The following is a 16,773-nucleotide window of genomic DNA, read 5'->3' on the forward strand; positions in this document are numbered from 1 at the left end:
ATGAGTATTTGTCTGCAAAATATCAATGAGCTCTCATTGTATGCAAAAGCTCATACGTATTTAACATCTTTGGCGTACGCGCAGCCTTCTCATTATCAGTAAAAACAGCCTCCATCCTTTTACAGTAGTGGTTAATCGATCAAGCGAAGCGCACGGTCCGCGAACCGTGCTTATTGATTTTTTTAAACAGTGTTATGTATTTAAATTATCATGATCATTAATACAGTTATATTGTGTATATTAATGTCCAGTAGTGTATTAGGACAAAAGTCAACGTAAGTTTATTTTTTGTATTTATTCTAAACAGCGTCCTTTTATTTAGGCATCCGATTAATGTATCTTGTTACTGCAAAATATGTTCTATCGTGACATATTCGATTTTGAAAAACCCAAAATAACGAATTAATTGTAGTTATCTCTTGCTAAGTTTTAAGAAAAAAGAGAGAATAGTATAATAGAACTTCTATTTTTTTAATAACATCGAAAATTTGCGCAGACGCATATTTCATAAATAGATCTTTGCTTAGTAGACCTATCAACATAAATACGTTTCATTTTAAAAGAGAACAATGGGCAATCTCTTACATATATGCTATGACGGCCTAATATAATAGTGCCTAAATAGCTGTACTCACTGTCAACACGTGTGACGGTGTGATCGGGTACCATCTGTAGCATGGTTTTAGAATCTCGGCGCAAAAATTCTATAGATTCCATCAGATAATTGCATTTAAAATATTTTTAAAAATAAAACTCCATATTCTACTTCATACCCTTAGTAATCCTTTTGGGAACTTGTTGGAAATACAACTTTAAACTCGATTGGTACAATAACACTATAATTTTTATCTTATTAAATATGTTTTTCTAACGACTTTCGATATTACCGGCGCATATTTTTCATACATACTTGATCACATTTATGTGTATTTATCCAAATACTGTTCCGGCAAACGTCACCAGGTTTCTGAGATATCTCTGTCACTTAGGAATATGAATAAATATAGTTAAAAGGACTAAACATTAAATATTAAACACAAAATATAATCGACGAAATCGTCTCACTTCCTCTAATACGTAGTATACGAAAAGAAATTATTTAATCCGAAATTTATCAGAAAAAAATTTGTCGTATTGTCACAAATCCTCAATTAGTGTGTAAAGGTTGAATTCTGTCCGTTTTAAAGTGGATCAAAATCGAGTGTTGCACATAAACATAAAGATGAAGCCAATTAAAAGCGTGTTAAAAATAGACTAGGAACGATTCCAGACTAGACCTAACATAACGAATATGCATATAATATGTAATGTGTCTTGAAAATTGATCAAACCGTTTCCGAGGAATATCGCAAAAAATAGAGAGCTAAGTAAGTACGGGAGTAAGTTTAAAAGTTAATATCCACTTTTTCCTTATTGAGACATGTGCATCCATTTGGAAGCTATTAGTCGGTTGTGTTTAGTTTATATTAATTGTAGTTGCCTAAACAAGATTACCTAAAGGTGAAAATCGTGAAACATCAGACGGTTAATGCTCTAAGTTTTTTTTTTTAATATTTCAACAATTAACTCAATGGCGTAACTAAATTCGCAATTATCATAATCAGAGCATTTTTATAATTATGGACTGCTTTAAGGAAAACGAATATGAAAAGGGGGTATTACTTTATGAATTAGTTTTTTTCATACATAATATTAATCTTATCGATTCAGACAGACAGATAATAATGATTTTTCAACAATCTAATGATGCAGTTTTCATTTAATCGACCTCGTAACTTGACCTACAGTGTTTTTCGATATACCTCATAGATGATCGTAGTTTAATTTACCTCATAGTATTGTGGGTATATGGTGTGCGACGCTGTGGGATAAAGTACGTATTTTGCAATACCATCAAAACGACTCGATCGATTTTATAAAAATAATTTTTTATGTACCTAATACCTAGATGTAAAGAAGAAACTACCTTGTATTGTGATAAAAATGTTTTTAATATAAGTAATATTTTATCATTTTTATATTATCTACTTATATATAAAGCTAATGCTTTTGTTTCTTTGCTCTAACGCGCTAATCTCATGAATAGAAGTTCTATTCCAATTTGAAAAATTCTTTCAGTGTGAGATAGGTAATTAATGGAAGAAGACTATAAGCTTTATATCATCATGTACGACGAGCAGACCTACATTATAAAATTGTTAGGGCAACAGCTGCCGTGCGCCGTATTTTGTAACGAATTTATTTCGGCTTCGCCTGGTTTGACCGAGGAAAAAACAAATCCTGTTTTACTCTGTAATCCTAATTATAGCTTTAAACATAATTATAATTGCTTCTTTCTTATGCAAAAGCAAATAATCTTGTGTCCTGCAGCCATCAATGCGCATCTTATATCTGCATAAACGATGGTTAAAATTTACCATATTTATAGGAATCTAATGAAGTCGTATGTCTAGACATGTCTATAGTGATGGTATGTAAAAAAATTTCTTTAAAGTATTTGTTTCTCTAAAATATTTCGGTTTTCACGACAAAAATGAGCAATAGACTCACTGAGTGACTGAACAAGGAATAAGTTTTTTGACAAATATTTCATGCTACTTCCTTAGATTCCTATAGAATAATATATCAAAGGCCATTTACAAAAAGGTATCTTAAAATAACCATGTGCCTAATTAATACTTATTATTTTGTATTGATTTGATGCCGACTTGGATTTAATTTTTTTATGCAGGTTTGGATATGAAATGCAGCGAAGTTAAATAATTTCTTACTAAGACTTTTTAGGGTAAATCGGATTACAATTGAGACGAAAACAAAGAACCTTTAAATCTCTTATGTGTGATATATTATTTTATTATCTTATAGGTAGGCGGCATTCATACCAAAATAAACATTTATATTTGGTATCTGATAATCATTTCCTTTTTAGCTATTTTATTTTTAGATTTCGACATTTGTTTTTGTTATAAGTATATAGAATAACCAATTTTGGTTATAAAATGACATCGTTTATACGTATTACATAACATTTATAAGTATATACATGTTAATAAATTGACCCAGCAATAGGTAGCAACTAAATATATACATAGTTTATATATACCCCTAGACATAGGAAAATAACCCAAAAGTATTTTTAATAAAATGATGCAATCTCTTAGAAGAACTTAATAATTATTCACATCAATAAGCATGTACCTAATTAATCTCGTAATTTTACTCAATATGTATGTAATATTGAACACTTAACGCAAGGTTAAAATAATAAGTAGGTGCTGTTTGATGCCACTTATGATTACCAATAGTATAGAAATTAAGTCTTATTTTTAATTATATATACTTAATAAAGTTATTAATTAGTAAATAAAAATTTAATTTCTTCATAGAGAAGTCCTTAGAAGCTAATAATTAAACGAATTCATATTATCTTATATGTACCGTTTTCAGATGAATAAGGTAATTTAGTTCGACGTAGGTAGAGTTAATGCAATATTTTATTTTTAGTTATCAATGTTTTTTTCACATCGTTACTAAATGCATACAGATATTTTTAAAGATATATTTATTAATGTTTCTTTTACATACATAGTAGATAGGACAATAACATAAAATGTTATGTTTTCCCGGATGGATAATGTAAACAATGTACCTATAGGTAAATCCATAGATACTAATGTACAACGTCAATAGGAGACCCACGATTTCTTTCGATCATAATGCTTAAGTAATTAACAAATTGCTAATTAGTTCGAACAATATACATGCATAGTATTAGGTACTTACTCAAGATACGAAACAAGGAACAGATGCATTTTCAATAAAACGTTTCTGCTAGACAGGAGACAAAAATCATTCAGATATGTGTCACATCGTGTCTGGAAATAAATATAATTTATCTTATGCTAGCTCTCCGCCAGCGTCTTTGTCCACAACTAAACCGCGTAATTGAAGACATTGACTTATTGAAAACAATTCTGAGGATCTTTCCCCCATAGTTCCCGTTCCTGTGGGATTTTCGGCACAAAAACTAAATCCTATGTCTTTCCTCTTATCTCAAACTATATGTGCACCAAATTCCATACAACTCGGTTGAAGGGTTAAGTAGTGAAGAAAAGTCAGACAGACAGAATTGTTTTCGCTTTTAAATATTCGGGAAACACGGTTTACTTAATATAGCTACGAAGGTAATAATTAATCCGATTACAATTTATATCCGCGTGTAGACTGTTCTTACTTATATGCTAAAGAACCTACGCTGCAATTACACTAGGCGCACCTTCGCCTTCTGCCCAGGGTGGCCAATTTTATGGAGCTGCAAAAATTTTAAGCAAAAGAAAACTAAAGAGGAAAGTTTTTAATGGTTATTTATACATTATAGATTAACATTCTACAGTTGCTATTTAACGAAAATAAGGATCATCCTTATATCTGTTATAAATGACATTAAAAGAAGGAGATTGAAGTCATATGATGCAGAAAAAGTCGCGGACATCTGATGTTGAACATTGCTACATGATAGTTAGAGACGTTATCCTCGGATTAATTTCATCGCGCCTTTGAACTGATAAGAATGTTTCGTGTGCAGAATTAATCTGTGTTAATTACCTACGTTGACTATAAGGCTTGATAACCCATTAAATTTGACAGCATACCGATGTTACTGCGGTACTGCCGTTTTATGATGAGGAAATATTTTTTCTGTTCGGTGTTCAAATATGTATTATCACTGATTGTGATAGCAGGTGGGTAAAAAACGATGACGACGTCTTCTAAAAAGATATAGTAAAGAATCCCAATGTGCTGAATTTTGCAATGCAAATCATGCAACATCATAAATATCACATTCAAATTAAAATAATACATTTGAAAGTTGCAGTACATCAATTATCAAGGTACCGCACCATCTACTCGCACCCAGAAAATTTGCTTCAAATGGTAGGTAAGGTACTATTTAAAAATTTCTTATTAGATGTATTATTTATCAGCTATCCCAATCAACGATAATACTTATTACTGCAGTATTACTGCCACGAGTCGTAATAATAGGTAGTCAGCTACTGTGGTTTTATATTGTCTCTGTAAATGATCTTGGCTTACGGCCACCAGCTCGGTTGCCCGTTTGAAAAATCAAAAACGGAACTACATCAAACGATCACGATCAAAGTACCCATTTTAATATTATATTGTCGTATACTAGAGCCCTGCTAATCGATCACATATTAGATTATAAATAATCATAATAAAACTATTTCATATTCTGAAAATGATTAGTCACTTTAACTGGAAGTAGTAGCATTTGTTGATTAGTTAATAATTATAATTTATTATATTGGGAATATAAGTGGACGGATGATATCTATCTCCACAAGGGCTCTATTGACAAAATTACACGACATTAAATTACAGTCGAAAGTAGTGATAAGAGATAATTAGATATGATATTATGAGACGTTTTATATATTTACCCATGAACATATACTACATAATGCAGTGCTACAAATTATGCAGTAGAGAACGTGGTATGTAGATGTTCTCTGGCTTTTTAGTGATTTTACGTGGTAATATCACGTGAAGATAATCGGGATGAAACTCACATTTACATTTAAGCGAATTTAAGAGTAAATTTAAAACTATTACTTGGTAGGTATTTACTTGGTTTTGTATTTCTACGCTGCCATTTCAAAAGATTCCATTATGCTTATTTAATGAAAAAGAACCAACAAGACCGTCTGAATATACGGTTCAGTAATCCTGCATTCTTTGAATTCCGTTTATAGACAATACAAGTTCTAGTTAATACTACGTACCTTAGTTCGTATCTTACTTACGGATACCAAAGAGCTAGTTACGAAATCAACATACAAATATTATTACAATTTAAAAGTGAAACTCTGGTGAGCATTGCCATTTACTTTTTTACTAATACTGTTGAAGATAATTAGTGAGATAGGAAACATTACACTGACCTTAGATCAGTTTTTGTTCGTCAAGGTGCTCTGTTAATCTATAGCTAAATTGGGCCTTACTAAAATTTAGCTTGTAATATCTAACTAAAGATTGATGATATGCGTAAGTAAAGGCAAAAGTAGTATAAAGATGATAAAATAATCAGGCACACACATAATGAATCATTTTAACTTGATACTCTCCGACAAGATTATGGCTAAGACCAGATTTATGACACAGCCCTAACAGGCATAAAAAAAAACATTGACCGTTATACATTGGTTATCATAAACACGAATATGAAAGAAGTATAAACTCTATATTTATTGATAGAAATGTTCTACCTGATTCTAGACATTTTACCTTGTAGGTACCTATGGCTTTTTCTTAAGTTTTCCTTGTTTCCGTAAAAACCGTAATATATACCTGTTACCGTTAAAATTCGTATTTTTTTTGTTGAAACGCGTTGTAATAAGGGAAAACGCGAGCTGAAGCAAAACGGGTTTTGACTTTCATTTGATGATGATGACATTTCGAACTATTAATGTATCAGCATAAAAATGAGAGCTTGGGTACCTGGGTATACTTTGTATTCCTTGGGGAAAGCTTTAATAAGAAATTGTTTTTTTTTAACACATGTTTATTTTATGTGCACCAGTTAAAATCACCTTTTCCTGAAGAATAAAAATATAGCCACTAATTTGGTTACGCTTCTGCAACACCTAAATCGTTGTGTCGCTAACTCGATATCAATTTTGAGGTCACGAACATGGCTTATCCAGTATCAAGGTGTAAAAGGAAATCTACTAAATTAGGTTAACAATTGAATGTTATCAGAATAATTTCAGTTGTAGTTGCTTACGAATGTGCAGTAAAGAGACGATTACTCGCTATTAAGCCTCTAACCTCAACCCATGTGACGCAATAAGGACCAAGGTATTGACCCTCATTACGTGCATTATAAATGATAGTGTAATATATTCTATATATTATAAGCACTTACGTTTAATATAAATTGTATCAATTGTCTTACAGTTTTGTATTACAGTGATTTACCACTATTTCAAGCTCTATGCTGGAAATACTAAAGATTTTTGTTGCAATTTTGGATTCTATAGTTTTTACACAGTAGAGTGCAGATTGCGGGAGACTAATTACATGTCAATGTATATTATTTTCATTGTTTGTAATTATTAATTAGTAATATCTCAAGTGCATACAATTTGAAATATCCATATTCAATATCATTCAGACCGAGCTCCTCTTGATCACCAGTTACACATGATTATCACGCCAATATTCTCATCAACATTTTAATATCACACCGTGTCATTATAAGTATTTGGTGGCTCTAGACATGCGGAAAATAACGCACATAAATGTTGGATAGCCCGACCTCTATTGATTGGGAGAGTATACGGTGCAGTGCCAACTGTCAAAGACGGTCACATGACGGCTTGTTCAGGGTCAAGGCAGAACGACGATCGCCTCTCGCTAATCCAAGCAGTAATCACTTTTTTACATTTTCTTGCTTACTTAGCTTTTACTACTTATGCAATATACCTACTGGGCAATAGAAGACACGATAGATACAGTTTTGTATGATATATGAGTAGTTTTAAGCTTCCCTAACAAACACATATTTTGTCCCATTCTTAAATAGGTTCATATTGAAAAGCAGTTTCTTAATCATCTTTAAGTGTATAAAATTTTAGAGTGACAATGTTTCTACCCAAACTCTTGCGAAACGGTTCGACGTAAAGGTATATTTGATTCTGTTTGATCTGTTGTGTGTGTGTATGTCTGTGTCAAATAAATGTTTTTCTTTCTTTCTTTCTTTCTTCTATATTCGATAGGTTGTCAATTTTTTTTTTGTATAATTACTCAGCATCAGCTAGTAATATTACATAAATCTAGGAAAAATTAAAATAGTATGTTTATTTCATATCAATTTTCCAACTCATATATGTTAAATAAGAAAAAAATATTCTAAATTATACAAAATTATGGTTATAAATTATGAACTGACTTATAAAACATTTTCACAGATTTGAAGGTACGTATTATTAAATTTTTAAACCATATAGCTAGGTAGTACCACGGATAACATAATACTAAAAATAGTACTAAAGATGAACATAAATATTAAATTGTAGTAAAAAGTAGGTAGTTTACATGTCATTGCAATGTGCCTTTATTATACACAAATGTACGTTTTTCTATTTACGTAGTAAATTATTATGTCGTTAGTCAAACTTGTAGTTTACTTTTACGTTTATCGTTTATTTCCTGTAGTAACAACTAATAAGTAATGCAATATTTTGGCAACGATCATAAGTATTCGCGTCTTCTAAATTGTTAAAATGCTAAAACAAATATTAAACATTTGCTTGTGAAATAAAATAGGTATCTACTTACCCAGTACTTGCTATATGTATTATAAAGTTGGATTTCGATGTTATAATATATACTGTGTTTTAAGTAACATGATAAAAAATCTTAGTCGAGTAATTTGGAGAGGTAAGTAACAATTACGAAATTAAATTTTATGGAGCTTTTCTTGTCTGACAACGCACGTTTGTTATAAGTTAAATTTAAAAGGACTCTAAGTGAAATATTAATGGTTTCGAGCGTTTCCGACTTCCAAAAAACATTCATACTATTATAAAATGATAACTAAATAATATAGACATTATGAATAATCACGTTTTGTAGCATGCTGCTATTCATAAAACGTTCCAATTTGATGCTATAATGAAAGATTGCTCTAACAATCTGTAACTATTGCAATTGGTATTAATTAATATTCCATGTGACATTTCCGCGTATATTACACATGCAAAACTAGCCGGTATACACCATAATGAATGCATCATCATAAACCAACTTACGTTGTTGTAAAGAAATCTCTTTACAATAATATACAAATAGCTAAGTCATTGTGATGCAGATTTTACGTGTATGTTCGCAACTCAGGCGATTGCGACCTTTCTACGAAAGGATCACGATTCACGAGTGGTTGTCTGAATGAAATGTAAAATAATTATTTCCAAATCGAATTTCCTGCACAAATAACCTTGTTATTAAGGTAAAACGCCTGTCGTTTTGTGAACAGAATAACAAATAGATAGCAAAAATCGATTGTCATGTGGGTATATTATTGTGCATTGTTCTAAGTAGGCGCGTTCTTGTCCATATACTATGTATCTAATACATTATATCAAATAATCCACTACCATTTGTTAATAATCATATTTTTTTATATATTAATGAAAAGATATATAGTTACAGTTAATATCAACGTAGATAAAAAAAATTATTCACCTGCCTAAAATTTCATGTGTACTTTGAATGTTAGCACACAAATAATAGCTTATATATAATGTTTTCCTAGTTCGGATTTCGAGCTCTATCAGCATTACTCACCCAAGAATCACTTCGATTAAATTATAAGTTAACTAATATTGTACCTTAACCAATATTTTTGACAAAAAAAAAAATGATTCTGAGTTTAAAATACTAAAATGTTATAAGAATAGAAATAGTGAGTAATCCGAATTATTGAGTAGGGCACAATGTTATTTGTTTTTTTTAATGAGTAGATTTTATATAGTTAAGTTAGTTTTCTTAATATGAAAATACAAATAGAATTTGTTATATTATTGTAGAGTAACAACTTCAAATTATCTACAACATAAGTTATATGACATTCGTCATTATATTATCAAATTTTAATAAAACCGTTCTATAATTTATGGTATGAAATATCATATATATATAAATAATACCGGTATGAAATATAATACGTAAAGAGCTGAAGTTTTATTTGCTGGATAACCTACGTAATTTATTACCAGTATCACCTAGGCGCGTGATCTTATTTAAAACGCGGTTTCGTAGTAGTACCTATGCTATAGATAGATAAACTGTTTTCCTTACAAACAAACGAAGACAGATTACTTAATAACCATAAATATTATGGATTATCTTCTAATAAAACGCTGTCGTCTGATTTAGTAAGTACACGAGATAAAAAAAATATATTGTTTTTGTAAGGTACTTTGTACATAAATATTTTATTATATCAAGGATGACATACGTTTCATAATATATTATGTTCATAAAGGTTTAACAAATGTAGAGACCATATACTTAGTTTTAAAACATTACATCAGATTTAGTTTACCGCTGTAATTTTTTTTAAAAGCTTTTCTTGTCCGGTTAGATATTTTATGGACATTATTATTTTACGTTAGACTTTTTAGAAGCACTTTAAATTGTGTTGATGGTATTGGTAAATCTATGTTAAATTACTATTTATCACCAGTTTCTACAGAAGAGAGAAACGGTATTAAACTGTACAACTGCTCTATTAAAATTATGTCAATTTTAGATTTTAGTGTAATATTACATAAAATAGCACGATATATAAACGTTACGCAAAAGAACTATCCAGTGATAGATTTACATCTTCCATATTATATTCATTAATGATGTAGCCGATGAAAGGTGGTAAATGATAAAAATGTGTTATGGCGATTCAGAAGCGCTTCTTTAAGATGTCTAATTGACTAAATAAATCTTTGAGTTTGAGTTAAAGGCTCAATGAACTAATACATTTTAATAATGGTTTTAAATTTAGATAAATCCTAAATCCTTTAATACTATGAGGAATTTAAGAAAAGAGTATACGCATATTTGAATGTTGTTTTTTTTTAATGAATTTTTTACCAGAGAACGATGAATTTTCGAAGAGAAGAGAGTATGACATTATTTACAACTTTTTAACGACTTCGTATATCTCTCCCACAGATTATTTTAGCAAAAATCCTATTTAACAACCTCTATTTCATTTTTAAATGCCTTTATATCTAATGTCATTTAATGACATATATGAAAATTTATTATTATATCATCTTGAAATCCTTTACGTTGTCCCACAAAAAAGTCTATTTAAATTTTAGATTTACATAAATTTTATTTCTACTAACCCTTGTTTACTTTACTTAGTAAGGAGCAGTTACAGTAGAGTCTACTACAACAGAAATCTTCAAAAGTAAGCGCAAGTCGCAGCATCAGCGCTTTTGTCAATAACCCTGCTGTTATTTAGAAGTTGTGGTTTTATTGTATGGTTTAATTGTAGAAACTTTTACGCATTTTACTATTTATAAATAGACCACTCAGTTTTAATTTTAATATCCGAGTTTCGTATTCATAAAATCCCAATAGTATGAACGCCATTTCTATTGTTACGATATAGAATGTTATCTAAATATAGTTTAACCTAGTAGGAGTAATTTAGATAATTAAAGTAAAGAGAGATTATTAAACGAAGTGTTATACGACTTATATTTAAATAGTGAGTCAGAATATTCTTGAAGCAGTAGGTAATTGATATACGATAAAAAATTACTCTGAATATTATGAACTAACAATTCAGCCCAAATGTCTACGTATTTCTATTTTCATACGTACAGTATAACAAAACAGGACCAACATGAATGTAGTACGTGTATTGAGGCCGGTTTATCGCTATAAACAATCTCTCCCAGGTAACCCGGAAAAAGGATACCAAATTTTTATAAGAAATTCATTTTGCCTATTGAAATAATAAAAAAAAAACAATGTAAGAATAGATTTTAAATAAATATTGAATCTACAAATTAAAATGCAATAAAATATATTAAATATGATAAATGACTGCAACAAACTTGAATATATAGTTGAATATATATATCATTGCATCTTAAATCTTGTGTAATCAAAATGCTAAACAATATACATCAATTCTTTTTGGAAAAATATCAAAAAACGAGTTTGCGATAAGTAAGAAATTGAGGTCAGTATAATATTTGTCTTGTTCTTTTTATTAAGCACATTTACATTTTATTAAAATTTCGTTGATCTGTATAAAAATGTAACAATTCTGTGTTAATATCAATATTAGTTCATAGTGATTTCAAAAATTAGAAGATAATTTTGCCGAAACTCCAAGTGATTAGGAATAGCAGTTACTAGTTACTTATATATATACGTATTATACGTAGTATACGATTGAAGTAGTTGTATAATGTGAAGCATATAATAATTTATTTGAAACGTGGAGATTAAAAAAAATTATGCTTATCTTTACTAGTTAACAATCTTGCAACATTCAAAGAGCAAACTTTACATAACAAAGGATGTAGAAGAAAGACTTCAAATATTCCTAAATGATAATATGATAAGCTATATATATGTATAAGATATACACATGGCGAAAAGATTAGCTATTAATCTCAGAACAAATCTAGCTAATACTGAGGGAATTGTTTGGTCGAATGTTATCAGGGGCAAATATTAGACGTACCTACAGTGTTCATAGCTTTAAACGACCTTGCGGTATGACTTCGTAAATGTAACATTATTTTATTAACAGAAAGAACAGTATAAATATTGAATATTGTTGAAAGAGATAGAGTTTAACACCTAATTAGGATTACAAAGCAATTGCGAGAACCGACGTGATCTAACATAATTAGTGCCGGCGTTATGAGAAGCGATAAAACATATCTAGCTAACAATTTTCTTAGTTTTAGACAGAAGATTACAAACATTATACAGTCTTTCGATAGATTACGTAATGAAATGTGATATACGAATTCATTCATAATTTCATTTGGATTTTAGAAAATTCACTTTTATGGTTTGTTAACACTGTAAACAGAAAGAATTAAACGATGTTATTTTAATGTTTATGTAGGTATGTTGTTTTGATGCTTGTAATTCTGGTGGAAATTATATAGGTTGGCACACACATTCAAACATGCTGGATTGATGATACAATATATCTTGTACATAAGATTAGAGTATTCTAATCTACAAAATTGCGTTATTTGTGATGACTAATCCCACAAATGCGACAAAATTTTACAGAAAGGATGTGTATAATTTCGCGTAAAAATAATATAGACTTATGATTACGGTAGTGCTTTACAAATACAAAATAAAACGTAATGTATGCTTTTCATATGGTTACTCAGATTAAAGTGTTTTGCTATGACGTTTTTCTTGCGTGTTATTGTTTACCTATGTAGAGGATTTTCTTTGGTATTAATTGATAAAAAAGCCAGCGGGATCGCTTTACAATTGAAATAAATAGGTTATATGATAGCACTATCTCTTGTTTTTATTGATGATTTATATTTATTTTCAGACAAATTCCAATTCCTGAATGTCCAGCTCTTGAGAAAGGTGACACATATACGCAATCCGAATTTCTCTCGCGGCTTGCTCATGAGTGTCGCTACGATAGACTTCTGCTGCCAACGTATCAAACAGGCGATGTCGTTTACGTGCATGCAAGCGCTTATGTTTATTTTATTCAACCAGCTGAAGCCCATGATTTGGTAAGCTATTACAATTCACACTTATCTGAAAATAATATACTAACATTATTCTTACTTTCACTTTGTTATCCTAATTCGCAGAATTTCAAATTACATTTTCTTCTACAACTACGATGGACTGATCCAAGGCTCGCTTACGCGCTGTATTCTCCAGAACGCACGAAAATTATAGGAGAAAGTGATTTACGATCGCGGATATGGGTGCCTCATTTGTACATGTCTAACGAACAATCATCAAGCTTGATGGGAACGGATAGCAAAGACGTCCTTATATCGATCGCACCTGATGGTGAGGTGCTGTTCAGTCGGCGAATGCAGGCAGTTCTATACTGTTGGATGAATCTTCAAAAATTCCCATTTGACGACCAGAAATGCTCAATGAATTTAGAAAGCTGTACGTATTAACACAGAAATCTTATGGTAATATTTAATAAATTTGAAGAAATTTTCAGATAATTAAAACTCTCGAATGTTGCAGGGAAATATAATGCCTCAATATTACGACTTATGTGGGAAAAAGACAATCCAGTTCGCTTATCTTCTGAATTGCACTTAACAGAATATTCATTGCTGGACTATTGGACGAACGAGTCTGTAGTCCGTGGTGACATCGTTAACATGAGACTGGGTGGAGGTAGATGTAATGTCAATTTTTTTTTGTAGTGCCGTCCCTTATTACATATTTTATAGTAAAAAACATACTGATATATTCTTTATTTTCAGCGGGCAATTACAGTGCACTGAAGTTTACCTTTAAATTGGGTCGTGAAGTCGGTTACTACTTGATGGATTATTTCATCCCCTCAATGATGATAGTCGCAATGTCATGGGTAACATTTTGGTTGCAAGCGGATGCTTCGGCGCCTAGAATAACTTTAGGTACTTTTATAAACCTTGAAATGAATTGTGATTTTAAAACTTCAATCATTAGGCATCTGTTTCAGGGAATCACACATAAAATACTAATAAATAGTGTTTGGTAGACTTGTAAGTGAATCAGAACTTTAGTTACCTACAAATCTGATTCACATGCCTTACTAAGTATTCTTCACTCTAAATCATAAACTTATGTGTAATTTTCTTGGGTTTTCCTTGTAAAATTGACTAATGTCTATCGTTGTTGTGAACTGTTCTAAGATTCCATTTAATACTTTAGGTACCAGTACGATGTTGTCGTTTATAACACTTGCCTCATCTCAAGCAAAGACCCTTCCGAAAGTGTCCTACATTAAAGCGAGTGAAATTTGGTTCTTGGGTTGCACTGGGTTCATCTTCTCAGCTCTAGTTGAATTTGCCTTTGTCAACACAATTTGGCGCAGGAAGTATGTTATTTTTACCAAATACAAAATTATTATCTTTCTAAGATTCTTATATTAATTTCAATATTAATAATGAACTTAATAAAATGAGGATGATATTAGCGTTATATTTTTAGTAAATATAAATGGGTACGTTTCTATTTCTATTTCGAAGCCTAGAAAACAATGTAATTTTCTAAACGTTTATTGTGAATTTTTAGGAAAGTGGTGAGTCTGAAGAAAGTTAATAGCAAATACATACTAAAGAGCACATTAACTCCGCGGCTGGCACGCAAAGAATTACAGAAAGAACTGCAGGAGTCTTCCCCACAACTCAGCAAGTCACGATCCTGCTCTTCTTTACAACAAGAAACTAGCAGTGATCCGGCTGGACCCGCATATAACAATTACCTTACTGTACACGTAAGTTAAACTATAAATGATACTATATACATAAAATGAGTCTTAGTCGTTCTGCTGATTATCGCAACATCGACGTGTGATCAAAATATTGTTGCTAGGCTATTTTTACAATGCTCTTCCTTTGCATTTTTTCTATAGTTTATTATTTTATAAAGGAAATCATTTTATTCTTTTTTTTTCTACAAAACCATTTTCTTAACCCAACAAAACAAATAACTATTTATTAAACCCCTCAGAAAGAGTTCCAAATTTCAGTGAATACCTACGTGTAAAAATATTCTTTTAATTATTACATTTTCAGAGTTTCCCATCTGCCATGAACTTGCCTACTATAACCACACAAAGCTACGACGACCTCGTCGTCAGGGCTGGTGGAAATGGCCGTCGTCACAACAATTCCGGCAGCGAGGGTTCAGACGAACCCCCAAAACACCACACCTGGACGCAAATGACTCCACAAGAAATCGCCACGTGGATCGACAAACGCTCCCGAGTTCTATTCCCCCTACTTTTCATATTCTTCAACGTACTTTATTGGACATTCGTTTATTGTCTATGATTTTGTACAATGTTCATTCGCCTTTTGCAAAATTGTTCCTAAGCATCTCTCATTGTTGAGATTCATTGGTGCTTATTATATAATAATAGCACTATGTCATAGCGTTTATTAGCATTTATTATTAATGAATGTAATATTATGCTTCTTTGTAATGATTTGTTTTGTCATAGATAAGTAGGAAAAATTAATACTTATAATTCACAACTTAAACATAGTTTACTTCGTCGTCTTGAACTTGAGATATATACGTGACAGACGTATAAATGAAGACAAAATAATTAAAAACGAGCTTATGCGATATTTATTTAACTTCTTGGACATATTCGGTAGGTCTGAGAAATTGGCCGTGAACAATTTTTTATACTCCTAAGTGATCAGGATGTTCTACTTGAACAACGATTGCCTGGTGAGGTAGTTTCTTAAATTGTAATAGATTTTAAATTTTTACCTGCGATCCTTTTCGTTAGATCGGTGATTATTGTTACGATAAGTATATTCGATTGGGAGTATGAGTCGGGTTACCACTATGAGATTACATTTTGACGTCCAACGATTCCCGAATTAAGAATTACGTTGACGAATGACGGTGACGATACCCTTTATTTCAGAGATGAGTTGATGGCTTTGTGGTGTGTCTTTTATTCAACAATAGTAAATAATATATTTGATATTATATGCAACTTATAGTAAACACGTAACCTTATAAATATAATGTGATTTTTTTGTATTGTTTGTACCCTTTTGATGAATGACGCCAAAGCCCTTAGAGGTGCACATTTTGTACAGATTTCAAATATCTCAATGTTATATTTAAACATATAATAGATTACTTACGATGTATTTATAGTCTTAAATTTGTGAACAATTTATTCATATAAAAATAATCGTAGATGGGTAATATTATTTATTTATTTACTTTATAGTTTTTACTTATTAATTATTAAATGTTGTATAAGCCATATTTTAGAGATAACAATAGGTAGCTTAGATATATCATGGATGCTTATTTTTACCCATGAGTGAAGAAAGTATGATCTTAATTTTTTAACCGTAATAAACGAGAAAGTCTTGTCAATTATTAGAATAGGTCAGTATTATAGTGTCAAATAAATATATATATCTAATAAATTAAATTATTATAATAAAATAGTGTTGCGTT

General features: G+C 30.7%; 1 protein-coding gene across 2 annotated transcripts; it reads left to right on the plus strand.

Annotated features, from left to right (window-relative positions):
• Positions 1-110: 110 nt before the first annotated feature.
• Positions 111-16,726, plus strand: LOC119832593 (pH-sensitive chloride channel 2-like). 2 transcript variants are annotated; one of them, XM_038356271.1, is made up of 8 exons: positions 111-275; positions 13,142-13,334; positions 13,416-13,728; positions 13,813-13,974; positions 14,058-14,213; positions 14,491-14,656; positions 14,854-15,055; positions 15,357-16,726. In XM_038356271.1, the coding sequence occupies exons 1-8, from the start codon at positions 211-213 to the stop codon at positions 15,612-15,614; spliced, it is 1,515 nt and encodes a 504-aa protein (XP_038212199.1). In that variant the 5' UTR covers positions 111-210; the 3' UTR covers positions 15,615-16,726. The 2 variants fall into 2 exon arrangements, with proteins under 2 accessions (XP_038212199.1, XP_038212200.1); XM_038356272.1 differs by having other exon boundaries at positions 13,813-13,968.
• Positions 16,727-16,773: the final 47 nt, after the last annotated feature.

The sequence above is a fragment of the Zerene cesonia genome, chromosome 15 (assembly GCF_012273895.1).
Source record: "Zerene cesonia ecotype Mississippi chromosome 15, Zerene_cesonia_1.1, whole genome shotgun sequence".
In the NCBI taxonomy this organism is placed as follows: Eukaryota; Metazoa; Arthropoda; class Insecta; order Lepidoptera; family Pieridae; genus Zerene; species Zerene cesonia.

What these genes read in the sequence shown, in the direction of transcription:
- LOC119832593 (XM_038356271.1), top strand. Translation starts at nt 211, where the DNA reads ATGATCATTAATACAGTTATATTGTGTATATTAATGTCCAGTAGTGTA. An exon ending in CTCAATGAATTTAGAAAGCT is followed by an intron (nt 13,729 to 13,812) that starts GTACGTATTAAC and finishes CGAATGTTGCAG; the next exon opens with GGAAATATAATGCCTCAATA. An exon ending in AACACAATTTGGCGCAGGAA is followed by an intron (nt 14,657 to 14,853) that starts GTATGTTATTTT and finishes GTGAATTTTTAG; the next exon opens with GAAAGTGGTGAGTCTGAAGA.